This window comes from Dromiciops gliroides, chromosome 2, assembly GCF_019393635.1.
Source record: "Dromiciops gliroides isolate mDroGli1 chromosome 2, mDroGli1.pri, whole genome shotgun sequence".
Classification (NCBI taxonomy): domain Eukaryota; kingdom Metazoa; phylum Chordata; class Mammalia; order Microbiotheria; family Microbiotheriidae; genus Dromiciops; species Dromiciops gliroides.
The window spans coordinates 386,950,071-386,972,639 of NC_057862.1; the positions used below are offsets into that span (position 1 = coordinate 386,950,071).

General features: G+C 38.7%; 1 protein-coding gene across 1 annotated transcript in view; it reads right to left on the minus strand.

Moving 5' to 3' along the window:
• Positions 1-5,224: 5,224 nt before the first annotated feature.
• The window catches only part of CFAP77 (cilia and flagella associated protein 77), a 203,707-nt gene continuing 186,362 nt past the window's right edge, over positions 5,225-22,569 (minus strand). The window contains exon 6 of the mRNA XM_043985150.1: positions 5,225-6,311. Within this exon, the coding sequence (XP_043841085.1) occupies positions 6,189-6,311 (123 nt within the window). The 3' untranslated portion in view covers positions 5,225-6,188. The remainder of the gene's footprint in view (positions 6,312-22,569) is intronic.

Below are 22,569 nucleotides of genomic sequence, written 5' to 3' on the forward strand. Positions count from 1 at the left end.
AGGAACCAACCACAGCTATTAAGGCTTTTCACATGGCTTGATGAATAGCCAAATCAGGGGGAAATGGAAAGAGAGGACTAAAAAGCTAATTTTATATCCACATTCCACAAAATGCAGAAATGGGTAAGAAACAAGGTAATTCGTGTCTCAAATTCCCATTGAGCCTTGTTTATTTGGCTCAGATCCTTCAATAGATGCACTTAGCATAGTGCCTGGTACATAGTAGATGCTTAATGTATACTGAGTGTTCTCTGGCCTGACATCACCAAAAAGGGGAGGTAGGAAACCCTTGACTTTGGATCCATGGGTGTTTTGTATTCCTCTTATACACTTATATTCCTTTTTGATTACCAAGACAATCTTTGATACAAATCAACAAAAATTTATTAGGTATCCACTACATACAACCTAGAAGAAATGTCATATCTCTCCTACTATCAATTAACCAATAAGCACTTTAAAATGCTAGCACTGGGGATTTATACATTTGGTTATTTTAGGGTCTAGACCTATTATTTCATTGGTGGAGGGAACTGCTGGTATGAAAATTTCCTGTACCAAACCTGGCCAGCAGTTGTCAGGTTTTACTACTGAATTATGAAGTGAGGTCTATTTGTTCCCAAAGTAAGCCTGAAAATTTTAAACTGCTTATCTTGTACCCTGAGAAAAATCTATTAACCTTTTCCCTCATTTTTAAATAAAGAAGTAGGGCTCTTTCTATTTCTTCCCTGGGGTGATGAGCCCTGTGTTTCATTAACATTTTATGAGTATATGTTTGAACATCTTGATATATTTTTATCCATCCTACCAAGCAAAAGAGTATACATTAAGATAGTCACCGCAAAGGTGTTAATTGTTTTAAATAGGTTCTTTTCATAAAGTTTTGATTCAAGGATTCCATGAGTCTCTTAATACACAGCCTCAACTTTCTCCTTAATAGCTTCAGGCTCAATGTGTCTTGCCTGGGGAAGACCAAGGTATTTCTAAGTATTACTTTTATCCATTGGTTCAATCTGACTTCTGGCTTCAAGTGCAAAGTCTTCAGTATCTATTGGTGAACATTAAGAATTTTATTGTGTGCCAATGGCATTTGGATATCATTGGAGAAAGTTTCCATAAAATGAAGTAGGTGTTTAATGTGTTTTTCAGTGGCAACATTAAACTTGATGATATCTAAGTGCATCAAATGATTAATTCTGGTTTTGGTACCACTCCCTCTTTGACTTGACAACCATTCTCCATTTTCTTAAGAAATGACTAGAATGGATTTAGGATGAGGGAGGATCATAATAGGATTAAAGTGTCTTCCTAGAATATGCCATTTTTTGTATCAATTGTTCTTGACAATATTGTATTGGTGGACTGTTTTAAATAGAAAGCTGTTTTGTATGTTGACATGAAACACTATAACTTGGATCCATTTTAACTTTTTTCAGTATGTGACTAATCCTTGAGTATGGAATTGAGTCAAAGGTCTTGGTACAATCAATAAAGGTGGAAATGTTACAGAAAGTGTGTGTGGCTTTTGCAATCATCATCAAATCAATAATGAATTGCTCATTATATCTCTGGGACTTTTGGGTTGCTTCTCAGCCAATATATTATTTTCTTGTCTCAATTTTTTTGAGCAATGCAAGTTGGAAATTCTTTGTATAAAGGACATAAACATTCCATTGAAGTGATCATTACTGTTCTCATCTTTCAGCAATAACTATATGACCCCATCTATTAAGAAAGCTGAGATCAGGCTTGCATCAGAGAAGAAGCTAGTAAAGTGCTTTGCTAGTTATTCATGCATTACTGTGGAGGGTTCCAACTAATAATTATGGATCTGATCTGAATCTACCACTTTCTGGTTTTATAGAGAAATTATTCAGTCACCTTTTTTGAAATAGCAATTCTATCATTATTTATATTAATGGCATCAAAGGTTTTTATTTTATATTTGATCCATCTTGGGCTCTCATTATGTTGAACTTCTTTCAACACTAAATTATGTAAATGAGAGGATTGGGTTAGATGATCCATAAGGTCCATTCTAACTCTGACATGCGGTGTTCTAAGGTCTGTCCCAGCTCTAACATTATATGGTTCTGAAGTTTTAGGGAAAGTTGTAATCCGTATCTATCACTTACTCCCCAGTCCCTAGATGAAAATTAGCATAGATACCTTTTTAATATTATTTCTTGCTGATTCACCCCAGAGAGGACTTTAAAATTCCAGGCTTACTAATTGAAGGTTGGAAGGAGCTAAAAGAAATGGGTGCCTTAAAGGTTTATTGCTATTATTATCAGTAATTTTCATTACCAGGCTGAATATTTGATAGGCTGGTGACAAATTATCTAACTAAATGTTCAAAGTTCCCCACATAACCACCAGCTGGAAAAAATATATAAAAATCTGAATGCCTAAGATTTCTCTGTTCCCTTAGAGATCACTCTGTTTTTATTTCTGTTTAGGAAGTGATGAGGAGTTGGGTCAAGGGCCCCATTTCAAACTGTAGTATGAAATAAGTTTATTCAATTCAATTCATCAAGAACTTACTAAGTACAAACCTTGTTCTAGGTTGGGGACACAGACATGTAAAATAGCATAGCCCCTGCTCTCAAGAAGAGCATACTCTACTAAAAGAGATAACATATACACCAATAAGTGTGATAAAGTCAGAAAAAGGGGGGGGAGAAGGGAATAAGCATTTATATAGCACCTACTATGTACCAGGTATTGTGCTAAGTGTTGTACAAATATTATCTCATTTGATCCAGAAAATGTGCTCCAGGAAAATTTTAGGAGGAAAAAAATAACTTATTTGTGAAGAGGTCAGAGAAGGTTTCTTGGAGGAGGTGGCACATCATCTTTGCCTTGAAGAGAAGAAATTTCAGTGGACAAAGATGAGGAAGTAGACTCTAAGTTGTGGGGCAGAGAGGGTTGAAGAATGGCCTATATGAATACTTAGAGCGAGAAAAAAAGCAGGAAAAGATCAGGTTACATCTAAGGGTCAGTTTCGAGGGACTATAGATTGTGTGAGAGAGAAGTAAGATTGGAAAGGCATATTGGATTTAGACTGTGGCAGGTTTTAAATGTTAAGCTGAGGGTATATTTTATTCTATAGACAACAGCGAGCCAATAAAAAAATTTTAGTAGGGTAGTAACTTAATCTAACTTGTACATTAGACAGATTGTTTTTACAGGGGTGTGAAGATGGGTCAGAGCCAGGAAAGACCGGAGGAAGGAAAACCAGTTGGAAATTATTAGAATAGTCTATAGTGTAGATGAGAAGGAAGAACTATTCTGCTACAGGGTAAAGTCAGATTCCAGAGCTTGTGCTGAAGTCCATCTGCAAATAGAGTGAAAGGCAAAAGGGGGTCTTGATAGGAAGGAGGAGAACCTAAGAAGGCCCGGTTAAATATAGCTGCAAGCTGTGAAACCTCATCAATAATAGATGCTTGGTGGGGCCAGGGGAAGGGGTTGGCTGGGTGGAAACTACACCAAGTCTCAGAGTGACCAGTGGGTGGCACTGTAGGACAAGAAGAGGCAGATATGGGGCTGCTTAGACAAGGCTTTGGGGAGCTGTGTCTGGGGACATAAAGGAGGATTATGGACTTTGAGAAGAGCATTCAAGAACAGAGTTAGCAGCACATAGATCCACACAGCTTCCCTTTCCTACCAGCAGTTTACTTTTATATTGCTTGGGCAATAAGTGATTTGGTCATTTATTGCCCTGAACCCAGGCTTTCCTTTGTCCTGAGAGAGGAAGACGTAGCCTCACATACTTTCTTCCCAGCACTTCTCTTTGCTGGATGATGATTTCCATCACTCTGTACTGGGAGGAGGGGGTAAATTTCTGGAACCCAAAGTACTCCTTTGACCTCCCCCCTCCATACTCTAGTTTGTGCACCATGGTTTGTAGATTTCAAATAAACATGGATATTATTATTTAGACTTTTAAGTTCTTTTTTTTTTATTTTGGTCACACTTGTTTTGGTCACACAAGATCTTTCATTCCCATAGCATATCTAAATAAAATGAAGTTATTTAAGTCATCCCTAAGATTCCAAGTGGTATTTTCTGATTGCTATCCTTAGCAGCAACCAGCTACCTGAGACATGGTTCTCTTTTCCACCGTTCTATTCCTTTGTGTCCATTACATTGCCTTCAGTTTGATTTTAGTGTCTTTTTTCCTCTCTAGATGCATTGCACTACCTAGTAGATATTGAAGAATGTTTCCAAAACTCCCTTCCCTCCAGGGAAAGGGTCACCCAGAAGATGGCAAATTCCATTTTGGTTCCATCTTAACTGCCCTATACAGCTCTGCATGTGGTACACTGGCCCTGATTCCCAAAGCTTGAACTATAGAGGAATAATGGGGTTTCTGTGACTTATGGAGCCATGCATAGGGCCAGAGTTTGTCATCACAGAGCAGGTAGTATGTCAGTGGTAGTAACCTCAAAGGGTGTGAGCCAATACTGCTGATGTTTCCTCTTATAGCATCTATCTCCCGAGCAAGGATCAGCTGAGTTTTGAGGACCACTTTAGTGGTTTTGACGAATACAACCACAAAAGGAGATGGAATATTATCATTGTGGGATGAGCTTCTAAAAGGTCATGGACTTCGCTCTTCAGGTTAGTAACTACAGACATGTCCTTTCAGAGTTAGGATAACCAGCCTGAGTATCGCACCTCAAGTAGTCACAGACTCATGGAGTAGGAGTAGGAAGGACCCTTAAAAACCAGGTGGTCTGTGGGGGCTGATCTAGTAGCATTAGAAGCCATGTGGTACAATGGACAGAAAATAGGATTTGGTGGCAGAAACCATAAGGTCCAGGCATGTCTCCACTACTTAGTAATCATTGGCAAATCACTTCATTTCTCTGAGATTCACTTTTCTCATCAGTAAAATGAAGACAATAATACTCACACTAAAGACTTCTCAGAGTTTGTTGTGGGGATCAGATGAGATAATGGATGGAAAGCAAAGTGCTTTGTAGCCCTTAACCACCTGCTGTGTTGAGCAATGGGTGAGAAAAAGGGGAGGATAGATATACAAATTTTAGATAGTAAAGCCATTGGATCTTAGAGTCTATCGTGTGGTTTTAAACCAGTAGCTTTTTGACATTTTAGCCATGGTGGAAGGAGGAGAGGAAGATAGAAAAGTAGGGGCCCAACCACTTTGATCTAGACATTTGGAATCTGTCCAGTTTGTTGGGAGAAAACTCCACAGGAAACTTCCATTAAGCCCCCAATCCCATTTGGTTCCATCATTAGTACTATAGATATACTGTTAAGTTATTCAAATATGGACATGAGAGAGGAATGTCAAATTGAGGTATTTAATTAAAATACAGAACTGTGGAATCTCTATATATAAGCTCTGATAAAAGGTACTGGAGAACAGACAGAAGGGGTGCTTCCATAATGTGAAGAATGGCCAAGTAGATCAGCCGGAACAATTATGTATTGAGAACACATTCCTGTGGCCCTCTCCCTTCCTTGGAAGTCTCTCTCTCTCTTTAGGAAGGGATCTAAATGATGCTAATCCTAGCAACCTTCCCATAGGTGAGGGATACTGGAATGGCTTGATAGATTGAGAGATAATACATCATTAGAGAACTGGAACAGTCCAGATCATAAAGCTTCCAGTGACTTCCTAGGAGAATCCATGTTGAACCGGAACCAAGACAACTAGCACACACATGCATGTGGTCATAAACCCAAAGAGGAGAACTAAGGTTCACGAGAGAAAGCAGGGGATCTCAGAGTATGTTGATGTTATACTCAGCAGGAAAATCAGTGTGTTTGTTGTTCATAGCCTTGAGTGTTATAGGGCTGTGTGATCTGACCTTGGCATGGTTCCTTGGACAAATGCCTTGAAACTCAACTTCTTCACATCAGAAGAGGGTATGGGAAGGATGGGCTAGACTATTGATTTAGAGTGCTAAGGGAAGATGATTCTCCAGTGAGGAAGTGGGAAGGAGGTACTAGTGCACTTTGACCTAAAAAAATAGGAAGTCATCAAATATCATTGGCTCAAGGGCTGATTCTGAGGTCCTTACAGAGGCAGAATCTCCACTGAATGACATGGGGGTTTTGTCTCAATAAGGACAGAAAAGGTAGGCCCACCATAACTCTAAAATCTATCCAGGGAATTTCCTATCACACTAAAAGGGTTTCTTAAAAAAGTAAAGTGTCTAGGGATGGGTATAGTTGCCCATACGCAGGGTTCCTTGGCGTACTGAGAACTCTTCATAGTGGGATTTGTATGCTCTCTGGCGAGCTTTCTCAGATGGGAATGTATCAAGATGGCGGTTCACCTGTAGAAATAAGGGAAAAATGGGTTGGTGCAAATGAGCAATGGAACAATACCACCTCATCCCTGAAGATCTCCCTGCCCCCTGTTGTGCTGCTTTTTTAGGAGGAATAAACATCTCTATATAGCACCCACTATGTGCCAGATACTGTGACTCACTCAGGATCACACAGCTTTTAGCTGAGGCCAGATTTGAAATCCAGAACTAACTTCAGGCCTAGAGTGGCCCCACCAGTTTCCTGTTTGTTTGACATAAAACTCACTACACAGAAATCTAATGCTTGTTCTTCATGTGATTACATCTTTCCATCTTTTCTTTCCTTTTCCTTCCCATCTTTCCTTCCTTTCCTCCTTCCTTCCTTTCTTTTTTCTCTTCTCCCTCCCTTCCTTCCCTCCCTCTTTAATTCCCTTGTTTCTTTTTTTTTCTTATATGTGTTATCAACATCACATTTGTCCATTGAAAATTGTGAATACCTAGAGATTAGGTGGCACTTTTAGATGTACTGAAATACTAGAAATTGTAGTCTAAAGTAAATCATCATAAAATGACTGCCCATATGCTGTTGCATTCAACTTTTCAGCATCATTTGTGAAAATGATTGAGTAAAGGCATCAAGAAGGAAAGTATATATTGGAATAGTGCAATATGAAATGCCATAAAGTGGCACTTCCTATAAGTTTAACTTGTATTTTACAATGTGTTAAATGTAACTCCACATATAGATGGTTCCTTAATAAATATTATTTCATAATGAATTGGAATCATATTGAAATAGAATCTAATACTCAACATCAAGCCCTTACTTTTTTCCCATGATTCAAAGAACAAACTAGGCACCATGCAAAGGGAGATTTCCCTGATGGGCTGTGAGTACTCCCCAGGGTTCTATGCAGAAATTTTATACTAATTGGCCCCCCCAAAAAATTGATATGGAACATATAAAATATAAATAATGGGGGAAGAGATGCTTCCAACTAGAGTTCAGCATCCCAAAATAGAGTAATATCCCCCAAAGTTCCAATGTGGTGATAATCCTATGTCAGGGACTCACTGTTGCTTGTAAGTTTAAGGTTTTTTTTTAAATGAGATATGGGATTTCATACATGTAAATGCATGTCATCACCTTTGAAATGTATAATCTTGAAGAGATTCCTGTTATATAAAATACAAGTTCTTTATCCCAGCATTTAAGATCCTTCATAACTTATATTTCTAGTTTTAGCTCACAATACTCTCCCTCACAACCTTGCAGCCAAATTGGAGTCCATGTCCTTCTACAATCTTTTTTTTCCTTTCTATTTCCTACTTCTGCACAGTCACACAGACCAACCTCACACTCAGAATGTACTATGTGGTCTTTGGCTATTGAAATCCTCTTCCTTCAAAGGACTAGGTGAAGATCACCCCTTTCATAAAGCCTTCTTTGATCCCCCTAGTTGTAGTTTGGGGAGAGCTTCCTAGAGCAATTGTTTGGCTCTTTCCTTTGCCTTAATCCTACTCTACCTTGCATTTTGCTTACTTTATGTACCTGTTCTATTCCTGCCCCATCCTAGTAGATGCTAAATGCTTTGGTAGGAGAGTTGTTGCCTTATCTTGTTGGGACACGGTGGGTATTTGGGATCCAGGCTACCACAACACTTCCAGCTGTCTCCTCACCATGGCCCTATGCTGTACTGTTTCTGCCCTGCCAGAGACTTGTGTCCAGTTTGGGCTTTTCAGCTCTGATTGGTAAGCTTTTTGTCTTATCTGGCCAGGGCCCAGGCCTCCATGACTCCTCCCAAACATTTCCTCACCATGTCTTGGCACAGGTACCCTCCTCCATCATCTCACATCCCCTTTTCTAGTTCACCTTTTTTTTTTTGTAGGGCAATGAGGGTTAAGTGACTTGCCCAGGGTCACACAGCTAGTAAGTGTCAAGTGTCTGATGCTGGATTTGAACTCAGGTCCTCCTGAATCCAGGGCCGGTGCTTTATCCACTGCGCCACCTAGCTGCCCCTCTAGTTCACCTTTATGCATTGTATTCCTTCATTAGAATATAAGCTCTGGGGGGCAGAGACTGTCTTGCTCATTTGTATTACCTGTATAGACACTGTACAGGCACAGTGCCTAACACATAGTAAGTCCTTAATAAATGCTTGTTCTCTCTCTGTCTCTTTCTCCTGTCTCTCTTTCTCTCTGTCTCTCTCTTTGTCTCTGTCTCTCTGTGTCTGTGTCTCTGTTGCTATCTGTCTCTCTGTCTATCTATCTATCTATCTATCTATCTATCTATCTATCTATCTATCTATCTATCTATCTATCCTTTTACCCCACCTTGAGGGAAGAGTTTATGTTGTTTTTTATCCTTGAATGCTCGATGCCTAGGAAAGTACCTTGGCCAGAATATATTCTGAATAAAAAGTTGTTGGATAGCACTAAATTGAATTAAAGATAATCCGATTAATAGTAATAATAACTCACATTCATATGGTGCTTTAGGATTTGCAAAGCACTTGTTAGCAGTTGATGAGACTAGAATATCTAGTATGCCATGTCATCTTAGTCCAAGAAAATAACTACCTTACTCCTCTTTGGAAGGAAACATGTAAGAAAGACAAATCCAAGAAAAGAAGGATAAGCCTTTTTGGTTAAAATTTTATGTAATCAATATTTGAGCATTCCATCTTTCTCAAAAAATGATGGAAAACATCCTTCCATCTACTTCCATCATCTCAGAAAAATCTAACTCCAGATAGACGGAAACTCTGTCTAATAACTGTACAACTCTTTCCCCTAAAATGATCTTTTCTGGGAGAGTGAAAGCTCCTTTAAAATGACTTAGGAAGGCAGGGGATGATGGCATATGCCTGTAATCCCAGCTACTGGAGAGCCTGAGGACGATAAATCCCTTGAGCTCTGTCGTTCTGAGACTCGGTGGTCTATTAGGCACCAATATGGAGGGCTCCTAGGAGTGGGAGACCACCAGCTTGACAAAGGAAGAGTGAAATGGCCTAAATTAGAAATGAATCAGCAAAGGTCTTCCACTGATCAGAATGGGACTGGGCCCATGAGTAGTTCTTGAACTTCCAGCCTGGGAGAGGCTGGGAGACTATGTCTTAAAAAACAAAAATAAAATTACCTAGGAAGAGGATAGGGTGAGAAACCTTCAAGTTACCTTTGCTTTTGGAGGGAATAGCTGGAGAATTCTCACTTCAGGAAAGAGGGGTGTTCCCTGAAGGGGTTACTCCTTCCACAGTGTAAGCCAGGAGGAGCTAGCCACCAGAGTGTCACTAAAGGATTTAGTCAAGCTTATGCATGTCTAAGGCATAGGCAGAAGAGAAAGAAAAAAGATAGAGGAAGAACAAAAAAGTAAAAAACGATAGGGAGAAAAAAGGCAAAATGGAGGAGGGAAAGAGATTTAGAAAGGGCAAAATATACATAATGGAAAGAGGGCTGGACACAGAACCAGAAAACCCATGTTTAAGTTCTAATACCATAATAGTTATGTGGGCATCACCTTCCCTCTGGATTGCCAAAACTAGCTATCCATCCAGTAGGCCACATTAGCTGTCTTTCTATTAAATAAAGATTATCATCATTGTTATGATCAATGCATACCCAATGGGAAGTAATCTTAGGAACTATTCAGGGGACCCCACAGTCAAATCACACTCTACAGAATGGTCCCCTCTTACCCGACCCCTGTCAACTAACCAACCAATAAATAAGCATTTATTAAGTAGTAACTATGTGTCAGGCACTGATGATACAAAGAAAAAGCTAAAACAGTTTCTGACTTGAAAGAAAAGGGAAAAGGACCTATATGTACAAAATATTTATAACAACTCTTTTTTGGTAGCAAAGAATTGGAAATCAAGGGTGTGCCTATAAGCTGGGGAATGGATGAACAAGTCATGGTATATGATTATGATGGAATACTATTCTGCTGTAAGAAATTATGAGACAGTTTGGTTTCAGAAAAACCTGGGAAGATATATAAACTGATGCAAAGTAAAGTGAGCAAAAGCAGGAACATAATGTATATACTAATGGTAATATTATAAGGATGATGTACTGAGAAAAACAATTTCTCTGAACAAGACAATGATCCAAAATCAGGGGATGCTCATCAATTGGGTTGAACAAGTTGTGCTAAAGTATTATTGTGCTATAAGAAATTATATGGGGAAGTGGTTTCAGAAAAATATGTCATGACCTATATGAACTGATAAAAAGTGACTTAAGAAGAACTGGGAGATCATTGTGTACAGTAACAGCAATGCAATAATGATCACCTGTGAAAGACTTAGCTACTCTGATGAATACAACGATCTAAGACATTTCCAAAGGATTCATGATTTTTTTTAATTTAAAAAATTTTTTAAAATTGTATTTACCTCCAGAGAGAGAGCTGATGAACTCTGCAAGTTGAAGTATGATTTCCTCACTTTCTTTATTTTTCTTGCTTTTTTTGAAATATGAATAATATAGAAATATTTTTGCATGATTTCATGTGTATAAGTGATATATTGCTTGTCTTCTCAGTAGATAGGAGAGGGAGTGGGAGGGAGAGATCATTTGTAACTCAAAATTTGAAAAGAAAAAATGTTAAACACAAATTAATAAATTTATTTAAAAAAAAACTTTTTAAAAAGACAATGACCCAAGACAGTTCCAAAGGACCCATGATGAAAAATGCTATCCACCTCCAGAGAGAGAACTGATGAACTCTGAGTGCAGATTGAAGCATACTTTTTAAACTTTATTTTTCCTGGGGGGTGTGTATGTGTGTTTTCTTTTGCAACATGGCTAATATGGAATTATGTTTTGCATGACTTCACATGTATAATTTTTTTTGGTGGAGTAATGAGGGTTAAATTACTTGCCCAGGGTCTTACAGCTAGTAAGTGTCAAGTATCTGAGGCCGGATTTGAACTCAGGTCCTCCTGAATCCAGGGCCAGTGCTTTATCCACTGTGCCACCTAGCTGTCCCTTCACATGTATAATTGATATCATATTGCTTGCCTTCTCAAGTAGAGGTGGGAGGGAGAGAATTTGGAGCTCAAAATTTTTTTTAAATGAATGTTAAACAATTTCAAAGAACTCATGATAGAAAATGTTCTCCACATCCGGAAAAAAGAACTGTGGATTCTGAAAGCATATTGAACCATACTGCTTCTACTTTTAGGCTGTTTTTTTTTTCTTTTTTGAGGTTTTTCCCTGTGTTCTGCTTCTTCTTTCACAATATGACCAAAGCAGAAATATGTTTAATGTGACTTTACATACATAACCTATATCAGACTGGTTTCTGTCTTGAGGAGAGGGGAGGGAAGGGAGGGTGGGAGAAAAATTTGGAACTAAAAATCCTATGAAAACAAATGTTGAAAACTATTTTACATGTAACTGGAAAAAAATAAAATAATTTTATTATTAAAATAAGACATTTAAAAATGCATGTTTAAAAAGATTTTATACATGTAACTTTGATATATTTAACGAAATAAATAAAATTTTTAAAAAAACCATTCCCCAAGGGACAGCTAGGTGGCGCAGAGGATAAAGCACCAGCCCTGGATTCAGGAGGACCTGAGTTAAGACCCAGCCTCAGACACTTGACACTAGCTGTGTGACTTTGGGCAAGTCACTTAACCCTTATTGCCTTGCTCCACCCCACACCATTTCCCTCCCTTCAAAGAGTTTACATTTTAATAAGGAAGAGTATGTGAACTATGGCTTAAATAAATAATAAAGATGAAAGTGGCCACAGGTTTGAAAGATGGGGGGCCTTTGAATGCTGTTTTTGTTTTGTCTTACTACTGACTGGGGGAAGAAGGGAGTTTACTTGACCCTATTTTGTCCTTCTGATATTCGCACCTTCTGCTCTGAGTCACTAAGCAGCTACAGCTGCCTGGTCACCTCAGTATTGTCAGACCCCACAAAGCACAAAGCTTTGGGTCTGAAGCCAACTCCCCTATGTTGGTCAGAGCCTGTGGAAAACACCCCTGCAACTAGTTACTAACCTTACATGGAAGCCATTCCCTGGTTGTTTGGGAGCTGTGCTAAGTCTATCAAGATATCTGTGTAGACTTTCATACATGACCACTGTTTAGGGCTCCAAGGATCTGACTAATTTGGTACAGGGGATATTGAAAATTTTAACCACTGAAGTAAAATGAGTGAGGGAACTTGTAAGAAGACATTGGACATGAAAAGATTTGATTATGCCTGGACATTATGTATAACTTTCAGAAATACTTGATGCTGATGCTCAACATGTATTGGTCAGTGAAGCTGAGATTTTGTTTTTGTTCTTGTGAGAAGCAACATGCTGTAATAATAGTTGGTGTTTAAGTGGCACTTTAATATTTGCAAATTACTTTATAAAATAAAGTATATGTTATAAATAAACATATAAATGTATAATAAATATATAAACATAATATAATAAATATACAAATTTATAAAGTATATATGATGAAATAATTATAACTGACATTTATACAGTGCTTTAGTGTTTGCAAATTGTTGCACAATTGTTTTCTTATTTGACTCTCACAACAATATGTTGTTAAGGAAAATACTACAGGTGCTATTCTCCCCATTTTATGAGGCTTGAAAAGGTAGAATAATCTGTCCACAGTCACAAAGCTAGGGTGACTAGTGTTAATGAGTGCAGGTGATCTCCTGAAAGGGCCTGTGATCTTTCAACTACAAAAGACTTGGGGTCAGAGAGTGAGTCCATGCATTTATGAACATTATGATCTTGGGTGGTTGGGAGCCACTGATCTCTCCAGATGTCAATTTCCTGGTCTGGAAAATGGGAATGACAATACTTGCACCGCCTATCTCACAAAGTTGTATAGAAAGTGCTTTGTAAGTCTGAAGTGAACATAAGTCTACAGTGTTATTATTCAATGCTTCACTTTCAGAAAACAATTCCTACCATTTCTACCTGACAAAAATGAGAGCAAGAGGCAGCAAGTGTAAGAGAAAGCAAATAGTGAATGAGCTCCTACTGAGAGAGATTGAGACAGAAAGAGAGCAAGAGACAGTAAGAGGGGGAGGGAAATAGACAGACTTCTCCTCACCATCATACATCAGGGAAACACTGTTTTCTAATAAGCACATAGTGGCTAGAGACAGTCCTTGAATCTTACAGGACATATTACCTACTCCCTCCTCATCCAACTGCCACCTCCCAACATTGTCTTAATTACACAAATATTACTCAGCATTCAGGCAGTGTGAACAAGTGTAACAGATCATTAGCAAACTGCTTTAGATCCCAGTGTTCAATCATCCACAGCTTCTAATTGAGGAAAGCTGAAGCTCTAACCATATCCCAGTCATCTCCACACATGTCTCCTAAGAGCCAAAAGGGGTAGTATAGTACAGTGGAAAGAGAATGGAACTTGGAGTTGAGCCTTCTGGTCCTAATTTTGACTAGGAGTTAGTTCCTAATTAAATTAGAACCCAGTTCCAATTTGGCTTTGATGCTTCCTTGATGTGTGACCCTAAGCAACTCATTTAACCTCTCTGAGCCTCAGTTTCTTCATCTATAAAATGAAGATAGGGCAGCTAGGTGGCACAGTGGATAAAGCACTGGTCCTGGATTCAGGAGTACCTGAGTTCAAATCCGACCTCCAACACTTGACACTTAGTAGCTGTGTGACCCCAGGCAAGTCACTTAACCCCCATTGCCCCACAAAAAAACCAAACCAAACAAAAAACCAAATAAAATGAAGATAATTAAATTTGTACTAATTTCTTCAGAGAGTTGTTGTGAGAAAAGCTCTGTGAAAGCCTCCAAGTGCTATGACAATGTGAGTTGCTAGTATTATTACTATGTTCTGGGCCTGTTGAAGATACCAAGATGAATGAGAAATGGTCTCTGACCCTCAAGGAGTTCATGGGGAGACAAGAAAAGGTGAATACCAGTACAACAGATGTCACAAGGCAGGATATGAATGAGTAAATAAATACTCTGTAAGTGCACTGTTCAGATAAGTGCTATGAATTCAAAGGTGAGAGAATGAAAGATCACAGGACTTGAGTCGGACTTTAGGTGGACAAAGAGGAATGGGAAAGGCATTCCAGGTGGGGGAACTGGCTTGACTAAAGGCAGCAGAGGTAAGAATAAACAGGGTTTGTTCTAGGCACAGGTGAGTAGATTCTTCTTCACCAAAGGAAATGCATCAGTTTTTGCACTTGTAGTATCTTCCAGGGGGGCATTAGAAGACATTCTACCCAAAGCCTAGCTGTTACCTAGGAAGCCCCTGTAGGGCCCAAGGAGGGAATGGACCACCACAGGTCGGTCATATGATTAAGGTAGTCCAGAGAGGGCTAAACTCCAGGAGGCCCCTTTTGCAAAACATTGAATAGGACAGAATCTCAATAGTAATCTCTAATGAACTAGGAGGTAGGAGTCTTGGTTCTATGATGAACAAGTTAGGTGAACTTGGGTAAGCCCCTTCTCCTCACTGGGCCTCAATTTCCCCATTTGTAAAATAAGAAGATTGGACTGGATGGTCTCTAAGATCTCTTACAATTCTGACAGAATACATTCTATGAACTGAGTGAAGGTTACTGCTCAGTACAGAAGCTGACAGTCCCTGTTATGTTCTCTACCCAGTCTTCCCCAGAAATAACCAGCTTAAGTAGAAAAGAGGAGGCTAATTAAATGGTGAGCTTACATCACCTGTGTAGGCATGACCCCAAAGACCTCAGATTTGAGGACGCAGGCTACCCAGGAACAAGGAATCCCCTCTGAGCTGCTTCTAAATTAAGACATCCAGAGTCTGTATCTGCCTGGAGCTAAGAAAATGTCATGGCTTTGGCAGGAGGCAGTTTCACAGAAAGGAGCTCTGAGGTGATGTAAGGTCAGTGTAGGTAAATAAGGCAAGACCCCCTCTGACTATCAATGATCTAGGACAAGGGCTTTCACATGGGCTAGCAAAATGAAACTAGTTCCAATAAGCCATATCTGATTGGGCTTGAGTGCAGGGATCAATGCCACTAGCACATTGCTTTGTTTCTGAAACAGATTGGCATTTGGATGTTCTTAGGGGGAATAGTGATTTTTTGTTCTCTCTGCTCTGCTCTACCTCCATAACATCATCTTGCCCCCTCTGAGGATAACTCTATCTGGAGACCTAATCTCTGATTTGCTAGTCCCTACTTGGAACTGCCCTATCCTAAGAAGACCAAGCCATACTGCTCACTCTTGGGAATGCACCACTTCCATACCAGCAGCTGCCTTCCCTTTCTCCTCATTCCATTCCCCTTCCCTATCCCTTTGCAACTCATCTTACTGCTTTGTCTTCCTCAATTAGAATATAAGCTCCTTGATTGTAGGGACTGTCCTACTTTCTAGAAGGGCTCTTGGGACATGAAACTCTTAAAACTGTAAAGGGTCTTAGAACCAGTAATGTTAGAGCTTGAAGTAACCCTAAATATCCTCTACTGCAATTTCCTAATTATAAAGGTGAGGAAAACTGAGGTGCAGAGAAAGTTCATATATCTGGATACTGGAGGCATCTAGGTGGCACAACTGGGCTTGGAAGATACTTACTAGCTATGTGACACTGGGCAAGTAACTTGACCTCTGTTTACCTCAGTTTCCTCAACTGTAAAATATGGATAATAATAGCACTTAACTCCCCAGGTTGTGAGAATCAAATGAGATAATATTTGTAAAGTACTTGGCAGAATGCCTGGTACATAGTAGGTGCTTAATAAATGCTTGTTTCCTTCCTTTGCTTTCTTATTGTCCAAGTTAGCACTACAACCCAAGTTTCCTGATGCTCAACTCAAAATTTTTACCATCACATTATGCTGAAATTATTTATGGCCACCTGCTCCTTATTACCAGATTGCTAACTCTATTTCCCAATATTCTTGAAATTATTAACTCCATTTTGATCCATTTCCTGAAGAAAGATCTTAATGTTCATAAGAAAGTTGGATTCAGTACAGAGATGGTAATCATGTGATCTGGAGTAAGGGGTGGGGAGGAATTGACATGCTGGATTTTTTCTTTGTATATAGCAATTCATACAACTCATAATTAAGCTCTCTGGGTCCAGAAATAGACAAGACCAGAAGGCAACAAATTGGATTCTAGAATCTTGAATTACAGTGGCCATTTTTCAATGTATGTGTTCACATTTGGCCTTGGCCAGTTTCCTCGTTCTGCCTTGTCAAAGGAAGATAGCATTTCCTTTCTACTCATTGATTTCTTCAGAGTGAAGAAAAGCAACAATGTGACTTAGTGGAAAGAGCATGAAGTAGGAGAATTGAATCCCAGTCATGGTGCTGATTGGGTACCTTGGATAGTTCACTTAATTTTCTGGGCCATAACTCTTTATTTGTCAAATATGAGTTTAGACCAGATGGCCTCTAAGGTCCTTTCTAACACTGACATTCCATGGTATATATTTTCTAAGAGCAGAAATGAAGAGATCAATGCCTAATTTCCCTTTGGGGGAATAGGATTTTCTGACTTTCCCTATTACCCAGAGATTATGATAACATTTAATATATCTTTTGGTCCTTGTAAAATAGTGCCCAGGAACATCAATTAGATAAAAGAAAGAAACAACAAAACCAGTGTTACACTAATCCACCAGCCCAACAGTTAAGAGTCCAATATATGAGCCTAGTTTCCTGCACCAACTCATCTTTTCTTAAAGCCCAGGAGTATTTCCCCACATCCAGAGGAATTGTCAGGCCCTGAAAGACACCTGGAATATGGGGAATTGATGCCCTCTGCTCTCAGTGGTTTAAATGTAGTCCTTCCTAGTATTAGGGAGTTGAATAAGGTGACTTCTTTTAGATTCTGCTCACTGACAACATGGTGATTCTGTAGTGATGCTCCTAACCTTCCCAGCTTGAAATTTGGACACCATGGGAGGGAAATGGAAGAGGAGAATTATTGACAAGGTTAAGAGAAAAAAATTCCCTGAAGAATTTATTTTTAAAATCTTCAAATTCTAATGAGAGGCATTTGAAAATTATAGTCCCAGGTCAGTAATCAAAGGGATGACTTAAGTTCATAGGCATTTGTAGAACAGAAATCAGTTCAAGATGTAAGTATGTAACAGACTGTCTAAATACTAATTCATCATTTTCCAATATGTATTTTAAGTAATTAACTAGGATAACATTATCTCCGGGGACAGTCGGTAACTTAAATGGGTTGTTCTCCTGAGAGATTAAATGTTTCCATAGTCCTAAAATATTTGGTCATTCTCATTTCTACTCTTCTTCAAATTAATATTCCTCTCCTTTGCATGACTTTGTGGCTAAGTTAATCTCCCACCATCTTTATTAAAGACTATGGTCTCTTTGAATCTTTAAGACCAGAGTAGTTTTATTTCTGGGAAGAAAGTTTTCCTACTCCCCCCACAAGGTCTCTCTTGTGGTTTCAGTCATGTGGACAGGTCATAACTAAGAGTGATCTACCTCTGGGTATACCCCATAATGGTGATCAAAGACTCATCTCTGACATGTGTCACATGTGCCATGAGCTTCCTAGGGGTGTCTAGGAAATTAAATCTCTTTAATATTCCAAGTTGTAGAGAACATGCTGACTTTCATTCAGAGAGGAAGTTACAATTGCAACCACATGCAAATATGATTGTGTGTCCCCAAACTGTATGAAATTTATACTTGCTATTGCATGTGCATGCACAAAATCTCCCAATGTTCCCCTGTAATTCCTTATCACAAAGGATCATATTGTTCCACAAGGAAAAAAAAAGTTTGAGAACCACTGTCCTAAAAGTCAGGACCAGAGACCTCGTGAGGAAGTATAGTTCATATTGAGAACTTTCTGTTCTCAGAATAGAACCTAAAACCAGGGGCTCCTCCTACACCCTATTACTTCATAATATAATTGGATATGGACTGGACCTGTGATTTCACTGGCTAAAGGGTGAGAAAACTCCCTCTACCAATGTAGATCAGCACCTTCTCTGCACCTTATAACCTTAGGGAAGGAGTTCATAACCTCTTTTGTGTCCTGGACCCCTTTGGCAGTATGGTAAAAAAAGGCCATGGGTCCCTTAGAATAATGTTTTTAGGGACAGCTAGATGGCACAATGAATAAAGCACCCAGCTCTAGATTCAGGAGAATGTGAGTTCAAATCCAGCCTCAGACATTTGACACTTACTAGCTGTGTGACCCTGGGCAAGTCACTTAACCCCAATTGCCTCACCCAAAAAAAGGAATAATGTTTTTAAATGCATAATATAAAATGTATTAAGATTATAAAGGGAATCAATTATGTTGAAACACAGTTAAAAATTATTTAAGTTCATGGATCTTTGGCCCAGTAATACTGCTGCTATGTCTATAACCCAAAAGATGAAAAAAAGGAAAAGGACCCTTATCTTTATATGTCACTATATAAGTTTTATATAGTAGCTCTTTTTTGTAGGGGCAAAGGAAAATGCCCATGAATTGAAGAATGGCTGGAATAATATTTTGCTACAGGAAATGATGAAGAGGATGGTTTCATACCTGAGAAAACTTAGAAGGATTATTACAAAGTGAAGTGAGGAGATCCAGGAGAACATTGTACACAGTAACAGCAATATTGCAACAATAATCAACTGTGAAAGATTTAGCTACTCTGATCAATACAATGATCCACAATTCCAAAGTACTCATGATGGCTATTCACCACCAGAGAGAACTGATGGATACTGAGTGCAGTTAGAAACACATTTTTTCACTTAATAGTATTTTATTTTTTCTAATTACATGTAAAGATAGTTTTCAACATTCATTTTTGTAAGATTTTGAGTTCCAAATTTTTCTCCCTCCCTTCCCCCTCTCCCCAAGACAGCAAGCAATCTGATATAGGTTATACAGTACAATCATGTTACACATATTTCCACATTAGTCATGTTATAAAAGAAGAATAAAACCAAAAGCAAGAAACCAAGAGAAAGAAAAAAAAACAAAAAATGAAAATAGTAGCCTCAGTCTTCATTCAAACTCCATAGTTCTTTTTCTGGATTTGAAAAGCATTTTTCATGATGAGTCTTTTGAAATTGTCTTGGATCATTGTATTGCGGAGAAGAGCTAAGTCTATCATAGTTGATCTTCACATAATGTTGCTGTTACTGTGTACTATGTTCTCCTGGTTCTGCTCACTTCACTCAGCATCACTTCCCGTAAGTCACTTCCATGTTTTCCTGAAATCTGCTTGCTCATCATTTCTTATAGCACAATACTGACCCATTACATTCATATACCACAACTTGTTCAGCCATTCCCCAATTGATGGGCATCATCTCAATTTCCAATTCTTTGCCACCACAAAAAGAGCAGCTATAAGTACTTTTGTACATGTGGGTCCTTTTAGAAGCATATTTTTAAAATGTCATTTTCTTGCTTTTTTCCCCTAACATGGCTAATGTGGACATTTTTGCCTAACTCAATTTGTATAATGAGTATTGTATTTCTTGCCTGGGTAGGGGAGGGGCTGGAGGAAGAGAGAGAATTTGACATTAAAATAAAAAAAAAACACATTTTTAAGTTAACAGACACCCTCCCCCGTCCCAATCTCTCTCTTACAGAGTTGCCTTGAGCATAGTGGTTAAGTGACTTGCCCAAGGTAATATAGACAGTATGTGTCAGAGGTAAGACTTGAACCCACGTCTTATTGCTTGAAGGCCAGCTCTCTATCCACTATGCCATTCTGCCTCTCAACAATATTAATAGCAATAGTAGTAATAAGTTATATATTATATGTTATGTATAATAAATAAGTATAAGACAAACAGTGTTTTAAGGTTTGCAAAGTGTTTTTCATGCAGTATCTCATTTGATCACATCTGGGATCCAGAAAATGCTGGCATTTAGCATTACATTTATAGAAACACAGAGCTTCATGGTTGTAAGGAACCTCATCAGTCATCTAATCCAACCTATACTAAAAAAGTTACTACAATACAAATGAAAACTAGCCATCCAACCTTTGATTGAAGATTTCCAATGAGAAGTATCCCATTACCCCTTGAGGTAGGTAGCCTGTTCCACTTTTGAATAGCTTTAATTTTAGGAAATTTTTTCCCTACTTAAGTCTAAGTTAGCTTGTAACTTTCACCCAAGTAAGACTGCATCAGCTTGTTTTCTTTTTGGCAGCCATATGTGACTGAAAGCATGGAGAAGTATTATGGTTTAGTGGATAACAAGCCAGCTTTGAAGATAGGAAGACAAAAGTACTAGCACCACCTCTGAATTACACCGGCTAGAGGGCTCTGCACAAACCATTTAACCTTTTGATACTCTAGCCAACACTAAGATGTAGAGAAAGTAGGAGTCTCCTTACTAGGTATTCCAATGAAATCACTGGCTCATAAGTTTTCATATTGTGGAGTCATATTGAGCTTGTAGGCTACCATCTGCCCCCCCATTCTACTTTCCCCAAATGTTTCTAGACAAAGAGCTCTCATTATACTACTCCCATCATATACTTGTAGAAGCTGATGGTTTTTTTTTTGTTTTTTGTTTTTTGTTTTTAGTAAGGCAATTGGGGTTAAGTGACTTGCCCAGGGTCACACAGCCAGTAAGTGTTAAGTGTCTGAGGCCAGATTTGAACTCAGGTATTCCTGAATCCAGGGCCGGTGCTCTATCCACTGTGCCATCTAGCTGCCCCAGAAGCTGATGTTTTAAAATCCAAGTCTACAGCTTTAGAATTCTCTCTCCCTATTAAAATTCATCTTATCCTCTATTGTTATAAACTGTCAAGATATTTTTGGATCTTGATTTTTTCATCTAAGCTATCCTAGCATTGAGTCATCTGAAAATGGTAAACATAACTATCTATGCTTTTATCTAAGTCATTTATTAAAACATTAAGTAGCTTAGAGCCAAGCATAGATTCCTGGGGCACTCCATTAGAGACCTTCCAAGCTGATACTGAATGATTCAGGATTAGTCTTTGAGTCCAGTCATTCAATTAGCCCTGAATCCATCTAACTACAGTATCTAATCTATATTTTTCCATCTTTACAACCTGAGACTTTATCCAATATTTTTCTTCCCCACCTCTATCAATTAAGTAAGCCTGTCCAAAAAAAGGGGGGAAATGTTAGTTCACCCTGACCTGTTCTTGGTGAAGTCATGGAGGTTCCTTGTGATCAAAAATTCTTTTTATTTTTATTTATTTTTAATTTTTAATTTTTGCAGGGCAATAAGGGGTTAAGTGACTTGCCCAGGGTCACACAGCTAGTAAGTGTCAAGTGTTTGATGCCAGATTTGAACTCAGGTCCTCCTGAATCCAGGGCCAGTGCTTTATCCACTGCGCCACCTAGTTGCCCCCCAAAAAAATTCTTTTTAAAAATGTATACTGGGGCAGCTAGGTGGCGCAGTGGATAGAGCACCAGCCCTGGAGTCAGGAGTACCTGAGTTTGGAGCCAACCTCAGACACTTAACACTTGCTGGCTGTGTGACCCTGGGCAATTCACTTAACCCCAATTGCCTCACTAAAATAAATTTTTTTTAAAAAGTGTATACTAACTCTTTAACGAAATAGGCTTATAGGATTTTTCTAAGCATAAGAGGTAAGCTAATTGGCCTAGAGTTTACAGATTCCATTATCTATCCTCTTTTGAATACTGAGACCAACATTTCCTTTCTCCAGGCCTGGGCTGCTTCTCCTGTTCTCCACAGGCTCCTCAAGATCCCTGACAGTGACTTATCACTCACACCTGCCAGTTGTCTGAATTTAAGGATGTAGTTTATCTGGTGACTTGAAATCATCAAGGTGTTCTATGACCAGGGGTGTGCTGGAGCCAGTTCTGGCTGGATGATAAGAGCAGATTGTTAAATTTTCAGAGTGAGCATTTTCACCTGGAAAATCAGCAAATGCTCAATGTATTATTTTGTTAATTGTCAAGACCTCAGAAAGTGATGGATAAAATGCTAATAATGCAAATGAAACTTAGAAACATGTCAAGTATACATTTTTTTCAGAGAGACAGTTGTTAAACAATTACCAGCACAACTGTCTTTGTCACCAAACATCTTGTGTATCAATTCTCTGTTAGCCATTTTGTTCTGTCCTTTCTAGTCCAATGATTTTTTCCCTTGGCACAGAAGACAGAAACAAAATAAGAATAAAGTAGCTATGCTACTTGGAAAAGTAGTTTGTACTTTTCTGTCATATATTGTTGTCTGGTCCACCCTAAACAGTTGTTGTTGTTGTTGTTGTTTTGGTGGAGCAATGAGGGTTAAGTGATTTGCCCAAGGTCATACAGCTAGTAAGTGTCA